This window comes from Suillus discolor (assembly GCF_016758755.1).
Source record: "Suillus discolor strain FC423 chromosome Unknown F5147scaffold_41, whole genome shotgun sequence".
In the NCBI taxonomy this organism is placed as follows: Eukaryota; Fungi; Basidiomycota; class Agaricomycetes; order Boletales; family Suillaceae; genus Suillus; species Suillus discolor.
Window position 1 is genome coordinate 264,135 of NW_024541288.1, and position 18,026 is coordinate 282,160.

The 18,026-nt window shown below is 47.9% G+C and overlaps 6 protein-coding genes across 6 annotated transcripts; 3 read left to right on the top strand and 3 right to left on the bottom strand.

Annotated features, from left to right (window-relative positions):
• Positions 1 to 1,483: 1,483 nt before the first annotated feature.
• On the top strand, positions 1,484 to 3,566 carry F5147DRAFT_579903 (MFS general substrate transporter; the record flags this gene model as incomplete). Its single annotated transcript, XM_041431511.1, has 10 exons — positions 1,484 to 1,661; positions 1,688 to 1,777; positions 1,835 to 1,968; positions 2,023 to 2,129; positions 2,176 to 2,681; positions 2,734 to 2,847; positions 2,904 to 2,995; positions 3,053 to 3,186; positions 3,235 to 3,367; positions 3,420 to 3,566. The coding sequence occupies 10 exons, from the start codon at positions 1,484 to 1,486 to the stop codon at positions 3,564 to 3,566; spliced, it is 1,635 nt and encodes a 544-aa protein (XP_041290902.1).
• A 1,516-nt stretch (positions 3,567 to 5,082) lies between these two features.
• F5147DRAFT_775661 (MFS general substrate transporter) lies at positions 5,083 to 7,152 on the top strand (the record flags this gene model as incomplete). The annotated part of the gene is made up of 10 exons (XM_041441751.1): positions 5,083 to 5,256; positions 5,309 to 5,375; positions 5,431 to 5,564; positions 5,619 to 5,725; positions 5,772 to 6,280; positions 6,333 to 6,446; positions 6,503 to 6,594; positions 6,649 to 6,782; positions 6,830 to 6,962; positions 7,015 to 7,152. The coding sequence occupies 10 exons, from the start codon at positions 5,083 to 5,085 to the stop codon at positions 7,150 to 7,152; spliced, it is 1,602 nt and encodes a 533-aa protein (XP_041290903.1).
• A 1,580-nt stretch (positions 7,153 to 8,732) lies between these two features.
• F5147DRAFT_775663 (uncharacterized protein) lies at positions 8,733 to 10,216 on the bottom strand (the record flags this gene model as incomplete). The annotated part of the gene is made up of 7 exons (XM_041441752.1): positions 8,733 to 8,871; positions 8,924 to 9,163; positions 9,210 to 9,244; positions 9,296 to 9,691; positions 9,742 to 9,884; positions 9,937 to 9,982; positions 10,046 to 10,216. 7 exons carry the CDS (start codon positions 10,214 to 10,216, stop codon positions 8,733 to 8,735), a joined length of 1,170 nt encoding a protein of 389 aa, XP_041290904.1.
• A 940-nt stretch (positions 10,217 to 11,156) lies between these two features.
• Positions 11,157 to 13,504, top strand: F5147DRAFT_580059 (kinase-like domain-containing protein; the record flags this gene model as incomplete). The annotated part of the gene is made up of 7 exons (XM_041431523.1): positions 11,157 to 11,767; positions 11,822 to 11,994; positions 12,047 to 12,204; positions 12,253 to 12,494; positions 12,546 to 12,743; positions 12,796 to 12,924; positions 12,979 to 13,504. The coding sequence occupies 7 exons, from the start codon at positions 11,157 to 11,159 to the stop codon at positions 13,502 to 13,504; spliced, it is 2,037 nt and encodes a 678-aa protein (XP_041290905.1).
• Positions 13,505 to 13,835: 331 nt separating this feature from the next.
• On the bottom strand, positions 13,836 to 15,983 carry F5147DRAFT_704430 (P-loop containing nucleoside triphosphate hydrolase protein). Its single transcript, XM_041437891.1, has 4 exons — positions 15,559 to 15,983; positions 15,258 to 15,492; positions 14,801 to 15,209; positions 13,836 to 14,752 (listed from the first exon to the last, which is right to left on the bottom strand). Exons 1-4 carry the CDS (start codon positions 15,574 to 15,576, stop codon positions 13,984 to 13,986), a joined length of 1,431 nt encoding a protein of 476 aa, XP_041290906.1. The 5' UTR covers positions 15,577 to 15,983; the 3' UTR covers positions 13,836 to 13,983.
• F5147DRAFT_704432 (P-loop containing nucleoside triphosphate hydrolase protein) lies at positions 15,984 to 17,977 on the bottom strand. Its single transcript, XM_041437892.1, has 5 exons — positions 17,783 to 17,977; positions 17,497 to 17,725; positions 17,039 to 17,447; positions 16,434 to 16,988; positions 15,984 to 16,411 (listed from the first exon to the last, which is right to left on the bottom strand). The coding sequence occupies exons 1-5, from the start codon at positions 17,819 to 17,821 to the stop codon at positions 16,108 to 16,110; spliced, it is 1,536 nt and encodes a 511-aa protein (XP_041290907.1). The 5' UTR covers positions 17,822 to 17,977; the 3' UTR covers positions 15,984 to 16,107.
• Between the last annotated feature and the right edge of the window lie 49 nt (positions 17,978 to 18,026).

Here is an 18,026-nt window from a genome sequence, read left to right on the forward strand (position 1 = left end):
AAAGACTGCACAAAAATACACACTGTGGATTAGACATTGACACGAAACTACTTCAAACTACACGATACCAGTGAATGGACTATTATTAATTTTTTCCATCCTACGCGAGTATTTGCAGAGCGGCAGTGGAAATTGCAGAAACAGGACTCACCGCGTTTTGTGACATTACAGGAACTTGAAGCAGGCTACTATATGATAAACCGATAAATAGACTTTACTGGTGCGATTCAGTCAAGCAATTGGGTTTCCGTTGCGGCCTCTGACAGCAACTTTCAGTTTACGTAAGCCACAGCGCTCCTTCTGAACATCCCTAAAACCGCCCCTCCGGCGCAGAAAGTCCGGCACGCACTACGGCAAGAACGGCGGCAAAGCTGGTGGCTAACAGACGGCACGTTGGACATTGAAATACACTTGGAGGCCCGGTCTACAGCTGCTACCAACGACTGCTGCTCACCAGTGCACTACTCGCTGGGCAGGAACTCGGTTACTCGGACATCCTTCCGAAGAAGTTTTCCCCACCCAGGCTTCGGACAATGACTGTTGGAAGGTGATAGGTGCGATGCTGGGTCCATGCCGGATGGGCGTGCACTGTATGTGCTGATAAGATTAGCAGTGTCACGGTAGCACGTACCTAGGTGATTTAAAAGTCAGCCAAAGTCCGCTACCTGGCCGTGTTTTTGCCGCCGGACTGCGGATATATCCGCCGTAGTGCCGTACTACGCGCCACACTGTTTTGCGCCGGAAGGGCGGTTTTAGTGACCTTCTGCCTTCTCTTCAACATTATTAACGTTCATCGATGTATCAATTCAACGCGTCAACGGATGACAAAGTGAGTACTGAGTACTGAGGGACTTGGTACATGCAGCAGGTATAGCTATATATTGTTTTCATTTCAGCGTAGTTAGCTGTGGCTATCATCAACGTTCTCATTTTCCTCTTGATTGCAGGACTTATACTTGGACTCGGAAAGGTCACGGTGACTCCGAATTCGGACTTTCTGAGCCGAAGACACCTCAAAGTTTTTCCCTCGGAATACATTACAAAGGTCAGAAGATTGGAGCACGGTCATTTGATACATGATGTATGTGAGGATGACTGTTGACTTGGATAGTCATTATTAATTTGACTTCACCTCTCACTGACCGGGCATCCGAAATTCCGTGGCAAGACAGATCTAGCTTTGGATAATTGCAATCTAAAATGTAAATCTCACGAATCTGAGCAGGTCGTTTGGCTTTGGGGCCTTCCTTGGTTGGCTGTTATCTGAAACGAAGATAACGTTGAGCATTTATGGCCATGTCACCCTCATCGGCCACATTGTCCGACATGCTATAGTTGGTGGAGCTCTCCTATCCAGCATGTTCTTATCATCGACACTGGCAAAACAATATTCGCTTTCTGGCGCTCGCGTCATCCATGGACCATCTATAAAACCATACACTGTCATATAATTGCTGACTCGTGCATCGGACATTTTGCCCCCATGTCAGAAAGCCAGAGTACGGAATTGTCACCTATAGAGTTCCGGAATGTGGAATCTCATACTGATACCCAGCCGCACTCCCCCAGTTCAATATCGTCAAATGAACCCATTAAGCTCGATATAGAGCATACCATGGTTGAGGATGATCCTCGATTATGGTCAAACACGAAGAAGGCGAGTCCATATATCCTAACATTCAAGTAGGAACTGATCGAACACAACTACAGACCGCTGTATTGTTCATTATATCTGGAGCCGCAATGTTTGCGGGTTTGGCGGCGAATATACAAAACCGTAGGTTGCGTCCCTGATCCTATTGTGCCCAATATCGGTTGAATTGCCACGGAACAGCTGCCAATGCTCAAATCGAACAGCAGCTGCACGCCAGCAGCGGAGATATCAGCCTGAGTTTATCTCTATTCATTCTCGTCCAAGGCAATTTTCCTATCATTTGGAGTGCGATTGGCGAGATAAAGGGCCGCAAGGTTTGTATTTGTCGCTGCCTTTAGAGCGTCGTTCGTTAATATGACCGGCCACAGCTTGTGTACCTTCTATCCACTGCACTTTTTATGATCGGATCCGCAATCGTGGCCGTGTCAAGAACTATTGGTTTAGTGATTGGCATGCGAATGGTGCAAGCCTCAGGGTAAGACAGTTCCTCAATCCCTCATGCCCGTGCTCACTTTGAGTAGGTCAAGCGCAGTTTTCGCTATGGGAGCTGCCACTCTGGCCGATATATACGAGCCACATCAACGAGGTACAATGATGGGCGTCTACTATTCTGCACCTCTCCTCGGTCCCTCGTTAGGACCAATATTCGGTGGTGCACTCACACAGGGCTTCAGCTGGCGGGCTGTTTTCTGGTTCTTAGTCATCTGGGCAGGCATAATCTTTTCGGCATTCCTTTTTTTGTTCAAGGACACCTTCAGGAAGGAGAGGAGTGTGACTTATCAGAACGTATTGAATTCGAGACTCGGAGAGCAGCAGTCGTTGGAAGCAAAGGACGAGTCGCAAAATATTTCGAAATCAAAAGTGGACGGAGAAAACAAGACGACTTCGAAAGATATCGAAGCACAACGACCAGTTATACCATCAGTCATTAAAGACGTAAAGCTGTCCATGGCTGATGTCAATCCTTTCCCTGCATACCTCTCGATTGTCAGCCGCAAGAACAACTTGGTTATATTGATAGCATCAGGTGCGTGCCCTCATTTTTTGCTGAAAAATATTTTTATACCCTCTCGCGTCAGGCTTAACATTTGCGTTTAGCTTTAGTATTACATATACATCTGCAAGAACACTGTCTATGTATTATGGTTATGATGCACTGAAAACTGGCCTTGTTTTGCTTGTCTATGGTGTCGGTGAGTGAATTACTTGCAAATTAGGAACACCTGCCTGACGCATCTACTTATCCCAGGTTCCGTAGCCGGCAGTATATCAGGTGGTCGTTGGTCCGATCGAACACTTGCTCGGCTGAAGGCTGAAAATGGAGGGACCAGCTTTCCAGAGGTGAGCGTCGAACCACTGGCCACTAACTCAGCGGGTCACTGACGCAAATTCATGCAGATGCGACTCGAGAGCACGAAAATCGCCATGTTATGGTTACCTCTGTCTGTGATTGGATACGCCTGGGTATGCCAAGAACAAGTCAATATTGCCGCTGTGTGTGTGATGCTGTTCCTCAACGGATTTTTATCTATGTACGTTCACTGCATTTTATATTGTATCTTACTTCTCATCCATGATAGATGGATGTACTCAAGCACGCTGGCATACATTGTCGATGCAAACATTGGTTGCTCATCAATGGCAGTAGCAACGAATAGTTCTTTCCGTGGTCTATTTGCTTTTATCGCCGCTGAGATCGCGGTTCCTTTACAAGTGAGTCCAGGTCATAACAGTTTGCAAAAGGCCAGATCTGAGGTTAGTTTAGGATACTATTGGTGATGGTGGTTTGTATACTATTTGGGCAGGTCTGATGGTCGTCATTGAGTGCATGATTCTGCTGGTGTTGTACAAAGGCAGGAAGTGGAGAGAGGCCAGTATTGAGCGGGAGAAGCAGACACTAGATAAGGTGTAGATGATCGCGCGTCCAATCGACCCTGATTGAATATCAGTAAGTAACGTGGTCATAGAAAGGCCAGAATTCAATGACCGGCACAAATATAAGTAGGTCTCACCATAAGTAATACAAGTATAGAAGAATCAATTTAAGCCTGTACAAATATTATTTGCTTATTGTCCGTTGGGGCCCGGCGAGCCTAGACACCACCCACACTGTGTTACTTCTATTTCCCTGTCCTTTGGGGGAGTCACGCTTCCGAGCACCGTTTCCAGTCTTCTCGTTCGTGTGCTATATGTCAGAGTTACTCTCATTCCTTTACGTTGCTCAAAAAATATTTGATGTTGCATTGGCGGGCAACTTTTGCTCGTAACACTTCACTTGGATGGCGTATGCTGGTCAAACTAATAAGAAGCGGTGTACTGACTTGTCATGGGCTTCGCATTTGGGACATTGTGCTGTTGGTGACTTTGCGATTCGATGTAGGTGCTTGCTTGTTGAGTGAGACGTGGCTGGTGCGAAGTTGAAATAGGGGTGATTGTGCCAGCCCGGTTCCAACCACACGTCGACTATTATTGATTTTTTCCACCATACACAAGTATTTGCAGACGGACAGTGAAAATTGCAGAAAGACTCACCACGTTTTGTGGCATTACAGGAACTTGAAGCAGGCTACTACTAAGTATGATAAACTGATAAATAGACTGTACTGGTGTGATTTAGGGTTTCCGTTGCCGCAGGGTCCAGGCCTTTGACAGCTTCCACTTTACGTAAGCCACAGTGTACTTTTCAACATTGTTAACGTTCATCGATGCATCAAGCCAACACGTCAACGGATGACAAAGTGACGACTTGAGTAGTGACTGAGTACTGAGTACTGAGGCCTCTGAGGGACTTAGGGCATGCAGCAGGTATAGCTATATATTTCATTTCGGCGCAGTTGGCTGTGGCTATCATCAACATTCTCATTTTCCTCTTGGTTGCAGGACTTATACTTTGACGCGCGGTGACTCCGAATTCGGACTTTCTGAGCCGAAGACACCTCGAAGTTTTTCCCTTGGAATACATTACAAAGGTCAGAAGATTGGAGTACGGTCACTTGATACATGATGTATGTGAGGATGACTATTGACATGGATAGTCAGCTCTAGGTTCACTCATATTATTAGTTCGACTTCACCTCCATTGACCGGGCATCCGAAATTCCGTGACAAGGCAGATCTAGGTCTGGATGGATGCAATCTAAAACGTAAATCTCACTAACCTCAGTAGGTCGTTTGGCTTCAAGGCCTCCCTCGGTTGGCGGCTATCTGAAACGAAGATAACGTTGAGCTTTTATGGGCCATGCCACCCTCATCGGCGGCCACATTGTCCGACACACTATAGTTGGTGGAGCTCTCCCATCCAGTATGTTCTTATCATCGACACTGGCAAAACAATATTCTCTTTCTGGCGCTCGCGTTATCCATAGACCATCTATAAAATCATGTGCTATCATGTAATCGTCGACTCGTGCATCGAACATTTTACCCCCATGGCAGAAAGCCAAAGTACGAACTTGTCACCTATAGAGGTCCAGGATGTGGAATTTCATACTGATACCCAACCGTACTCCCCCAGTTCAATATTGTCAAATGAACCCATTAAGCTCGATATAGAGCATGCCGTGGTTGAGGATGATCCTCGATTATGGTCAAACACGAAAAAGGTGAATCCTTCTATCCCAATATGCAAGAGGAACTGATTGAACACAACTACAGACAGCTATATTGTTCATCATATCTGGAGCCTCAATGTTTGCGGGTTTGGCGGCGAATATACAAAACCGTAGGTTGCGCGTGATCTTATTGTATCCAATATCGGTTGAACGGCCACGGAATAGCCGCCAATGCTGAAATAGAGCAGCAACTACACGCCAGCAGCGGGGATATCAGCCTGAGTTTATCTCTGTTCATTCTCATTCAAGGCAATTTTCCTGTCATTTGGAGTGCGATTGGCGAGATAAAAGGCCGCAAGGTTTATATCTATAGCTGCCTTTAGAGCGTCGTTTGCTAATATGACCGAGCCCAGCTCGTGTACCTTCTATCCACTGCACTTTTTATAATCGGATCTGCAATCGTGGCCATGTCAAAAACTATTGGTTTAGTGATTGGCATGCGAATTGTGCAAGCCTCAGGGTGAGACAGTTCCTCAATCCCTCGTGTCTGTGCTCACTTTGAGTAGGTCAAGCGCAGTTTTCGCTATGGGAGCTGCCACTCTGGCCGATATATACGAGCCACATCAACGAGGTACAATGATGGGCGTCTACTATTCTGCACCCCTGCTCGGCCCTTCGTTAGGACCAATATTTGGTGGTGCACTCACACAGGGCTTCAGCTGGCGAGCGGTTTTCTGGTTCTTAGTCATCTGGGGAGGCATAATCTTTTTGGCATTCCTTTTCTTGTTCAAGGACACCTTCAGGAAGGAGAGGAGTGTGACTTATCAGAACGTATTGAATTCGAGACTCGGAGAGCAGCAGTCGTCGGAAGCAAAGGACGAGTCGCAAAATATTTCGAAGTCAGAAGTGGGTGGAGAGAACCAAACGACTTCGAAAGACATTGAAGCACAGCGGACGGTTATACCAGCGTCAGCCATTAAAGACATAAAACTGTCCATAGCCGATGTCAACCCTCTCCCTGCATACCTCTCGGTTGTCGGCCGCAAGAACAACGTTCCTATCTTGATAGCATCAGGTGCGTGCCCTCATTTCTTACTAAAAACTATTTTTATGCCTTCTTGCGTTAGGCTTCACACTTGGGCTAACCTTTAGTATTGCGTATACATCCGCAAGAACACTGTCGATGTATTATCATTATGATGCATTGATGACCGGCCTTGTTTTGCTTGCCTTTGGCGTTGGTGAGTGTATTCCATGCAAAGTGGGAACACCTGCCTGACGCATCTACTTATTCCAGGCAGCGTAACGGGCAGCATATTGGGTGGTCGTTGGTCCGATCGGACGCTTACTCGGCTAAAAGCCGCGAACGGAGGGATCAGCTTTCCAGAGGTGAATTTTGAACCATTATCTCTAGCTCAGCATATGACTGACAAATTCATGCAGATGCGCCTCGAGAGCACGAAAATTGCCATGTTGTGGTTACCTCTGTCTGTGATTGGATACGCCTGGGTGTGTCAAGAACAAGTCAATATCGCTGCTGTGTGTGTTATGCTGTTCCTCATTGGATTTTTAACCGCGTACGTTCACTGCGTTTTATATTGTATTTGACTCTCATCCACGATAGATGGATCTACACAATCACGCTGGCATACATTGTCGATGCAAACACTGGTCGCTCATCAATGGCAGTAGCAGCGAATAGTTCTGTCCGTGGTCTATTTGCTTTTGTCGCCGCCGAGATTGCGGTTCCTTTACAAGTAAGTCAAGGTCATAAAAATTTGCAGAAGGTCGGATCTGAGGTTAGTTTAGGATACTATTGGCGACGGTGGTCTGTATACTATTTGGGCAGGAGTAATGGTTGTCGTTGAGTGCATGATTCTGCTGGTGTTATACAAAGGCAGGAAGTGGAGAGAGGCCAGTGTTGAGCGGGAGAAGCAGACCAAGTAACTAGTAAATGTAGATGATCGCGCATCCGATCGGAGGCCTGAACGTTGAGGATAAGAGTCTGTGCCTTTGAGAAATATTACGTAATTGATCAGATTGAGGTTTCGACCACACATCCCTCCCTCAAGAGTCAAAATGTATAAATTACCTTGTACACCTGGAGAATTGGTCCGAGGATGGGCTCCGCGCCAACTGCGAATCCGGCTATCTCCAACATTGTTGCCTTAGTCCTCCGTGAGTCGCGCCTTCTTGCCCTCTTTCTATTGCCTTCAAGCTTCATTCAAGTCATCCCCTCTACTCAAATACTGCATCGCATCCAAAGTTTTATCGCATGTCGTCTGGCGTCAGCATTCCCAGCTCAGCGCAGTCGAATGTGCTTAGGTTCTTTGTGGATGCCTCGACTTCTTTTGGAATTGGCTTCTTAGCCGATGGCTACTGGCTCTGTTGGCGCTTGCTCCCAGGGTGGAAGTCGGATGGACGTGACATCGGGTGGGCAGAAATGGTGGCCGTTGACCTTGGTCTTCGCGCTCTTATCCACTCCGGCCTTCGCGATGTCCCTATCTGCTTCTTCTCCGACAATCAGGGTGTGGTGGGTGCCATCAGGGCCGGTCGTTCTCGTAGCCCCGTGCAGAATGATATCCTACGTAGGCTGTCAGCATTCGCTATCGACCACGCTATATGTTTTTCTGTCGAGTGGGTCAAATCGGCAGATAACTTATCAGACGGTATCTCGAGGGGTATCTTTCCTCACTCCAAATCGCGTTCTGGCCGCCCCCCGCCCCTTCCTGGATACCTCAAGCCCTTCGTAAAGCTTGTTTAGTGTCCTTTGCATGTCCTGTTACGAACCTCGTTCAGCGCTGTTATTTTCATTTGTTCGAACGTTTCTCGATTCTTGTAACACCTCGTATTTCTCATGCCACTAGTGTTTCGGCCTGTGATCATGTCTTGTCACATTCAAATTGTTCGGCCATATGTTGGTCCCTTCTATTTAAATGACAATTGTGTCATACTAACATTCCAATTCGAGAGGAAGAACGCAGAGGTTGCCGTCACCGGTGATCAACTGGTGAAATTTGGGTTTTGTTTAAAGCTGGTTCGGCCGATTCCATCCGGTGGTCCTTGCTCAAGACTAGTGCAGGTGCTATAAACCCGTAAGTAGCTTACACTGATTCGAGTTGGTTTCGATCAATTTGCTAGAGATGAAAATACCATGGTGCTCGCCGATCTCGCAGAAGGAAGTTATCTTCTCTCCCATAGACACCGCCTGTAGGTGAGTTTCGGAAGCGGTGCCAAGTTTTCCAGGATTCTACAGCGGCGGAGAGCGACGATGACGGTAAAACATATCATTTAATTGATCATCACCACAGTTTCTGACCCACGTACGATAGAAGATTTTTGATTGAGCCTAAAAGGTTTGAAGTCGTCCACGAAATTTTTGGTCCGGACATATGAAACGCGCCTGGCCAAGTATACACACTTCAGATATTGCTTGCTTGTGTCATCGTACCCTTATACCTACATCTATACATTTGCTTTCGCCTTTCCATGCGTTGCTACTACAATAGGCTGCCTTTCACAACACCTCAGTTTCCTGGATTCCCAGATGGATGACCGACGCTTATGTCTGCATTTGTCGGAGCGCCGCTCGTGAGAGCACCCTCTAGCAAGTCCAATGCCATGTTTGCTGAGCCCCACGATGACAGGAAGCCATAACCAGAGTGTCTGAATATGCGCACGTAATTAGGGCAGTATGTGCCAGCGTAGCATTACTCACCCGTAGTTATACACAACAGGCACTTTACCTCGCGCGGGCGCATCAAACCATTCGACTTCGAGTCTGATGCCACCATTTCTGCCAGGGCGCAGACCGCAACCTGGCTCAATAATGATGGAACGGAGATCCTCGATAGTGGGGTCGCGGTCAACACGTGTCTGTGGGGGTGCAAGTTCTGGAGTGAGCTGCAGGGCCCGCGCAAGAATGTCCTCGGTTATTTCAGGACGCGGAACTGGATACCTGTAATAGTTGAGAATTCGACCAAAAGATGATTCGAGAGAACTACCAGTCATTGGGTACTCTCGTGCCGCCGCACAGCACCTATATAAAATAGTCAGAGAACATATCTTGTATGGCTTTCAGAAAGCGCACATCGCCATTGCTTCTTGGCATGGTATAAGTGTACGTCCCGTCAGCCTCAGTCATAGTCCTCCCGAATTTGATCCAAGGAGCTCTGAGTAGCACAGTTTGCCCACGAATTGGATATACGTCATTGTCTTCAACGCCTCCTAGGCTGCGAGCGCCAAGACCGGCGCAGACAACAATAGCATCAACGTCACGGTACGAGTGGGCACCTGTGTACGGACTGGTTCCTCGCTCAAGAAGTTGACTGATGTGCTGCAGGGACACGCGTATGATAGTCCCGTTTTTCGCAAGGAAAGAGGACAGAAGCCAGTTAAGGTAGGCTGGAGTATTCATAGTGACTGTACTGAATGAGAAGCCTATCTTTGCTGGACCACGGAGTTCATTCGTATCTAAATATTTGAACTGATGCGAGTCAGAGAATGACAGTCATGAATGCGAGTCTGTGTTCATACATCTGGCATATAATGAAGCCATTCAGCATCGGTGAGGTCGTCTCCGCGATATTCAGTTTGGGTGTGCCGCAAGAAACAACCCTCGGCTGCACCACCTGGTTCTGATAACTTCCATAATGCATGGAAGGTATCTTGATCAAGTTCTGTACGACTAGGGTGTGACATGTTTATTCATGGAGTCAAAAAGCAGCATACTTCGCTGTCTTTGATCATCATAAGCATGGCTGACATGGTGTGCACCCTATGGATCATCAGCGTTACATCAGCCCCAATCTTGAACATGTCTGATAAGATAACTGCTTACCGCCCAGTGACTAGTGTACCTGCTTGATTTTGGATCTGTAGGGAATGTCTCAGCGACGATGGTGACACGATAGGTGCCTTGCTCCTGGATTTTTAACGCTGTGGTGAGGCCGACGACGCCTGCACCAATAACGATAATCTCTTTGACCTGGTTATCGTTAGATAGCGCCATATGCAACGTGCATGTCAAGGACTTGAGTCACTTGACTCATTGAAATGTATTGGGATTACGTCAGCCGACCATTTTCTCCGAGAGTTGCTTTTAATTCCTGTGGTCGCACTCATTCTTCGTCACCGGTCGTCTAATGGTTCAGACTTCAAACAAGCGGGCTGCTCCAGATAATACCCATAATGAACGTCCAGCAAAGAGATTTACCACATCCTCGCCAGAAGAAGGCGAAGTCGATGACTCTTTACCACCTTCTCCGCGCCCAACAATAATTCCCCTACCACCCAAACCAGCTCCTTCCAAGTTCGAGACTAAGGTCAAGTTTCCTTTCAAGAAGAAAACAAATGGTCCAGATGCTCCTGGTCCATCTAGTCAAAGAATTAGTCCTATGATGGACAGAAGGCATACTTCGGTTTATGAGAGATCCGAAGACGACGAGAGGCGCATTCGGGAGGATGACCAGCGCAACGGCAGACCCAGACCTTACTATGACCAATCTCGCAAAAGGGGTGGCGCTCAAATAACTAATCATTGGCAGCCTTCCTATAGTAGAGAAGGCGACCGTCGTCCCCCTGCCTGGGATCTTCCACGGGAACCTTATAGGCCTGCTCATGACACCTATATTCCAGCACGGGATAGATATGACAGTCGTGTCTACGGAAGGGAACGCGATATATCTTCATTGTCACCTCATTCACCTGACCGTTCCCGTTCGCCGTCCTCCTCTTCTTCTTCGCACCGAGGAAAGCACAGATTACCCTCACGTCGCTCTCCCATGGTGAATTATAGTCCGCCTCGTCGTGACTATGGTGTGGACAGACTACATGACCAAAGGATGCGTGATGGGGGCTGGGAACGCGCTCGTCATAATGACCATAATCGTTGGGGGATACCATCGGACAATGACAACTACTCACGGATAGACGACCGCTATCGTCGTCCTATGCGCCACTCGCCGCGTCGCGAACGCGAACGTTCATGGGATTCTTATGATAGGGACCACCCAAATCATATTGAAGGAGGACGTGATGCCGATCGCGATACCTATCATACGGAGAGTCGTCTTTCTGTGGCACCGCGTGCTCACGATGATGACCGTGACCATCAGGATCGTCCTATTTCCCCGGGTGTATCCCGTCACCCTTCCCCTCAATCACCTTCGGCTTCAACTCACATACATGTTCGCCACACACCGCCACCGCCACCTTCTCCTCCACCTCCCGTCCCCACCCCTGAACGACCCAAAGATGATACCCTACCTCCTCACGCAGCTATTTCGATTGCAATTCCTTTGAAACGACCTCCAGCACCTAGAGACTCCCATTCTCCATCGCCACTTCCACTTCCGTCGGCTCATGAAGAGCCAGTAAAGGAAAAGAAGGATACCGCAGTGGATGCGACGCAAAAATTACCACCTGCAGAGCATAAGCGAAAACGTGCCCCTGTGCAGCGTACGAGGAAGCAAGAACAAGAGGCATACGGTCATCTCTTTTTAGGTTGTGGCCAACAAAGCGACTACGACGCCACTGCGAAACTCGGTGAAGGTACTTTTGGGTATGTATCAGGCCTCTTGCACTGCCACTGAATGCGACTGCTCACCTTGCTCAGAGAGGTGCACAAAGCAGTCCATCACCTCACCGGGCGTCTGGTGGCCCTCAAACGTATTCTTATGCATAATGAGAAAGAGGGTATGCCCGTAACTGCCTTGCGCGAGATCAAAATTCTCAAGGCAATGAACCACTCATGCATTATCGAGATCTTGGATATGTTCGTCGTCCGTAGTGAGTGCTCATATTGGCTCATTGTATGCCAATCACTAACATTGTGCACCAGGCAATGGCAAGAACTCGCCCCTCTCTGTTTACATGGTATTCCCATATATGGACCATGACCTTGCTGGTTTACTGGAGAACGAGCGCGTAAAGCTCCAACCCAGCCATATTAAATTGTACATGAAACAACTTTTGGAAGGAACGGAATATATGCATCGTGTTTGTCCTCACTTTTTCACCCTCGATTTTTCTTATGTCCATTCACAGAATCACATCTTACACCGAGACATGAAAGCTGCTAATCTTCTCATCGATAACAACGGCTCGCTTCGGATAGCAGATTTCGGTCTAGCACGCGCGTATGATCCGAGCGTTATCCATGGAGTCATGGATCAGCGTGGAAGAGAAAAAAAGTATACAAACTGTGTCGTGACAAGGTGGTACCGTCCTCCAGAACTACTACTCGGCGCCCGACAGTATGGTGGAGAAGTAGACATCTGGGGCATAGGGTTTGTGTTTGTCGACATTTTTGGGGCAGTTCTTAAATTTCTTCTATACAGATGCGTTCTGGGAGAAATGTTCATGCGCAGGCCGATTCTTCCTGGATCATCGGATATTGACCAACTGGAGAAGATTTGGCAGTTATGCGGTACTCCCAATCAGCATACCTGGCCAAATTATGATGCACTACCAGGGTGCGAGGGCGTAAAGCGGTTCAATCAGACCTATTCCAAGAAGCTGAGAGCCGCGTATGAAAGGTCGGCTCTCATCTTCGCAACACTTTTAGTTTATGCTTAACTGTTTTGCAAGTATCGGCCCTGAGACCTGTGACCTCCTGGATAAGCTCCTCACATGCAACCCAAGAGATCGTATTACTGCCTCACAAGCCCTTGACCACGATTATTTCTGGACTGACCCACTTCCCGCTGACCCCAAAACGTGAGTATTACTAATTTGTTCATACTTGTCCCGTTTCATCCTTTATCTATCTAGTCTTCCGTCATACGAAGCTTCCCACGAATTTGATAAGCGCGGGCGACGCAACCAGCCGCCACCAGGTATTATGCCTCCTGACGGCTACTTCAGGCCCCACCCTTTGCCAAATCAGCCCCCCGGGTTCTATCCTCGTGGACCGCCGCATCGCGACGCGTTCAGGTCAGGTCCGCCGCCACCTGTTATCATGTCCGCTTTGTTACAGCATCAAGGCAGTGGTCAGCCTCCTGGTGGTCAACATCCTGGAGGTCAGCACCCCGGAGGTCAACATCCTGGGCATTCCGGTAGCCAACATCCCGGTGGCCAGCACCCCCCTTTTGGACGTCCACCAGCCCACGGCGCTGGGTATCCTACCCGTGGGATGCACCCGCCACGTCAAGCTTCTCGCACCATGGATCATCCTGCTCATCTACCGCCACGACCTGTGGCTCCTATGGGCTCTGGTCCACCGCCATTTGGTGGTCGTGCCCCACGGCGGACGGGAGGGGGAAACGGGACTGGTGGGGGAGGCTTGCCATACTCATGACCCCATGTTCATCTTTCTCGCACGCATCTATTGTGCTTTGTCGATCTCCGCTTTCGTGTTCTTTCTTTGTTCTCTAGCCTACATGCACACAACCCACTTTATTTTCTGAGCCAAACGCTATAGGTGGAGTAGATCACTTAACCTTCTATGTTTGGTTGGACTGTTCACTGCACACATCTCAATATGGACGTAATACGTGGTTTTGAGTGCTTGAATTCAACCTCGACACACCCGACCTTCGAAATTACTATTTCAATCAATCATTGTGGGGAGGAGGGCCTTACCTCAACCGACCTTTCGAAAGTTCTTGTGGCGAATTGAAGTCCACATGCAATATAAGTGTACATGGTACATAATTCAAACCGTTATTATACAAATATGGCATCAGTAAATAGGAAGTCCTAGTGTAACATATCAACGAGCACAAAATCTACAAGCAAATCTGAGTATAGGTATCGAGAGGAGAATAACTACTTCTACTAGACTTGCTTAATCATTTGAGCCAACTGTTTTGCGACATCTGGAGATAAATTGCAACGCTGCATGAGACGAGAGACGATATCCTTCTTCTTCACATCCAAAGGCTCTGGAAGAAACCCCTTCAGCTTACGCATGAATGACACGAACCGGCTGTTCCCTCCCGCCCATAATGACTTCTGGTCATCAACAGTAAACTTCTCCACAAGGGTGCGGACCGTGACGCGTGATTCTTCATAACGGTCTTTGTGTCGACCATCCAATCTGTTAGCGGCAGTGATGCATGCGTGATCAGCGACCCGGATCCCATATGTTTTTTCGAAGGTACTTTGCTGTCTATCCCACCAGTCCTCCATCCTCGCCTCTCTTTCAAGGTGCGTGATCACAAGGACAATGGGAACCTTCTTCTCGCAAAGGAATTCATGAAATAACCGGTAATTGCTCTGTATTGTAGTGTTGAGTCTGCCGGCACGAATGCAGAACAAAAGAAGATCAACGCCGCCTTCTGCGTCCAATTTCTTAATTAGTTTATAGGCGTTGTCGACCGACTCGAGGTACTCTTTGATCCCTAGCTGCGTTTCCTCGAGTCCAACGGTATCGAACACCTTATAAGGCTCGCCATGAAAGTCGATGGTATACTCTTGCCAGTGCATCGTACAGCGTTGTGTGTCAGGAGATGTGATTGCCACCTCCTTTCCCGCCATGAGGTTGACGAGCGAACTTTTGCCTGCCCCCGTCTCCCCGAAAATTACGATATTTTTTGCCTTGTTCCTACGTAACATGATTAGCAAAACCAGCACAGAGCATCAAACACCGTACCTTGCACGACACTCTTCAATAAGTTTACAGATGGCATAGTGTGATTGTTCGTGGCGTAGCTTGAGCCTCTCTGTTGCATATTCGTCGATGTCCAGTGCAGTAACACATGCGTGGCCAGCAAAGGTCATGTTGAGCTGTGAGATGGATTGCTCGTTATTTCTCCACCATTCCTCCATCTCTGGTTTTTTGTCTTCCAACCCTGTAATGACAAGGACGATTGGGCATCTTGTCGATACTTCGGAGGAGCATAATTTGTAGTTGCGGCAGAGCGCCTTGACCGCTTTCGTATAATGCACACAGTACATGAGGAGATGAATGTCCTCTTGCTCCTTGAGTTTTCGAAGGAGATGCTTCAAAACTTTCCGAGCTTCGTCATCGGGGACTCTGCCTTCGGAGCCCTCATTCAGACCTGCAATCTAATTAAATGACGCTCACAAAGAGCGTGGTCCGCACTGACCGGGTGTATCGAAAAGCTTTACCTTCAAGGTTTGGTTCTTAACCAGAACCTCGTGCTCGTACATTGTGGTTTCGGCTGTACATCCCATAGTGTCGCAGGATGTCGGCGCCCTGTTGCTCTTAGTTATCAAATTAACTAAAGAACTTTTTCCAGCTCCTGCTTCTCCAAAAATTACAACACTGCAAGTGTCTGTGCAATATGAAGCTTCTTCAGCATAGTTGGAGTCGGCAGCGCCCTGATGTGGCGTATCGAGGCTTCAAGTTAGTAACTTAATACTGAGGAAGAGGTAGACACAACTTACAGTAGATGACCACATCATTGCCAACTTGAAGACAACTAGATGCAAGAGACAAAACAGCGAAGTCACCTCTTGACTTGTGTGTTAATTAGGGTCGCCAGCCTACTTTTCTTCGTGTTAGAACAACGTGGTTGGGTCCAGGCTTGCCCAGACGCCAGATTTAACGATACACATGAATGGATTCAGCACGTTCCATGCATATTTGTAGTATCGGTGTCTTCATTCCTTCCACAAGCTGTTGTCAGCCGCTACCGGATCTAATTTTAAGCTTGAAATATCGAACCCGAGGCATGAATTCAGCATGTTGCACACATGTGTATGTATAAGATGTTCCATTCCTGTGTCTCCGATGAGGTTGTCGGAGTAGATAAATTGAGATGTGTGTGCCTGTATTCTCTTCTGATAATATGAATATCAGAGCATTCAACCAGGCGGCCTCGGATCTTCAAAGTTTCACATCGTGTACTGGCATAAGGACATATCGGTTCCCGAGTCTGTAAGTGTCAAGCATCGACATGAACAGTGCCTACTGCAATGACTATTGAAAAGGGCTCAACTAGTAGACGCGTCTTGCTTGATCATATAAGCCAACTTTCTTGCGACTTGTCGAGACGTATCACAACGGTTCATGAGGCGAGACATGATGCTCACCCCCTTCACACGCAGATTCCCACCAGGCAGCCCCTTCAGTTTACGCATCAACGACACAAACAGATTGTCCCCTCCTATCCATGCTGGTTTCTGCTCGTTGGCAGTAAACTTCTCCACAAGATGGCGGATCGTAACTTCATCATCACAGGTTTCGTATGGGCCATCCGATCCATCAGTGGCGAAGATGCACGCGTGATCAGCGACCCTGGACTCCATAACGTTCGAACTTACTCTGTACTCTCTCCCACCAGCCCTCCATCTCTCTTTCGAGGTGCGCGATCACAAGAACGATAGGAACGTTCCCCTCGCAGAGGTAATCATGGAACAGCTTATAATTGCTGTAAAGCGTAGCATTTATTCGGCAGGGGCGAATGCAGAACAAAAGCAGATCAATGCCGCCTTGTCGGTCCAATTCCTTGATGAGTCTATAGGCGCCGTCTACAGACTCGAGGTACTCTCTGATCCCTAGCTGTGGTTCCTCAAGTCCAATGGTATCGAACACCTTGTAAGTCTTGTCTCCAAAGTCGATGATGTAGTCTTTCCAGTGCATCGTACAACGTTGCGGGTCAGGAGATGCGACTGACACCTCCTTCCCCGCCATAAGTTTGACGAGTGAACTTTTATCTGCCCCCGTCTCCCCAAATAGTACAATGTTCTTAGGCTTGTTCCTTTCGGGATCGATTCTTTGGAGCGCGGTGCTTTTTATTTTTTTGAGCAACTTCCTTTCGGGCACATCCCTCTTAGGCCCACTCCCTTTGCGCTCGTTTCTCCTGGGTCCGCTCCTACTTAACAAATAAAAATACAGCAAAATGAGCATATGGAAACACCACACCTTGTACGACATTCCGCAATAAGTTTGCAGACGTTGAAGTATGACTGGTCGTGGCGCCCCTGGAGCATCGCATCATTGGTCAGCGTGGTGATACATGCGTGGCCAGCAAAAGTCATGTCGTGCTCTGAGATGAACTGCTCGTTGTTCTTCCACCATTCTTCCATTTCTGGTTCTATGGTTTCCAAACGTGCGACAACGAGGACAATTGGAACTCTTTTCTTGACTTCGAATGTACATAGTTTGTAGTTGCGGCAGAGTGCCTTGATCGCTTCCCTGCCTTGTTTCTTGCCATCAACACAGTACATGAGGAGATGGATTCCGTCCTGCTCCATAAGCCTTTGAAGGAGGTCCTTCAAAAGTTTCCGAGCTTTCTTGTCAGGGACTTTGCCCTCAGAGCCCTCACCAAGACCTGCAATTTAGTTCAGCAATGCCTACGAAGAGTGGCGCCCTGCACTCACCAGCTGTATCAAAGATATTTACCTTCAAGGTCTTGCCGTGAATCACAAGATCGTATAGGTACTCCTGAGTTTCAGCTGTACATCCTTCAGCGTCGCAGGATGCCGGTGCTGTTTCTGGCCCAACGATTAAATTGACCAGGGAGCTTTTGCCAGCTCCTGTTTCTCCAAAGATGACGATATTGTATGTGTCTGTTGAAGCTTCATTGACATAGCTGGAGTCAACAGCACCCTGGTTGGGGGTGTGAAGACTTGACTTGATGCTGAACTAGATTCAGACACGACTTACAATAGATGATCCTGACCACATCACTGAAAACTTGACCATGAATCGATTCGAGAAAAGAAAACCAGCGAAAGCGCCACCACCAATTTGTTATAAGTCGAGGGCTGAAGGTATCCAGGCGCCAGATTCGATGAGGACTGGTCGGGCACATGGTTTCAGCATGTTCCATCGTGCATGTCTGATGAGTCTTCAGTGTTGTAAGCTTTGCCGATTTGAAACGAGCCTGATGCCGCTGCTCGGCTCCTGA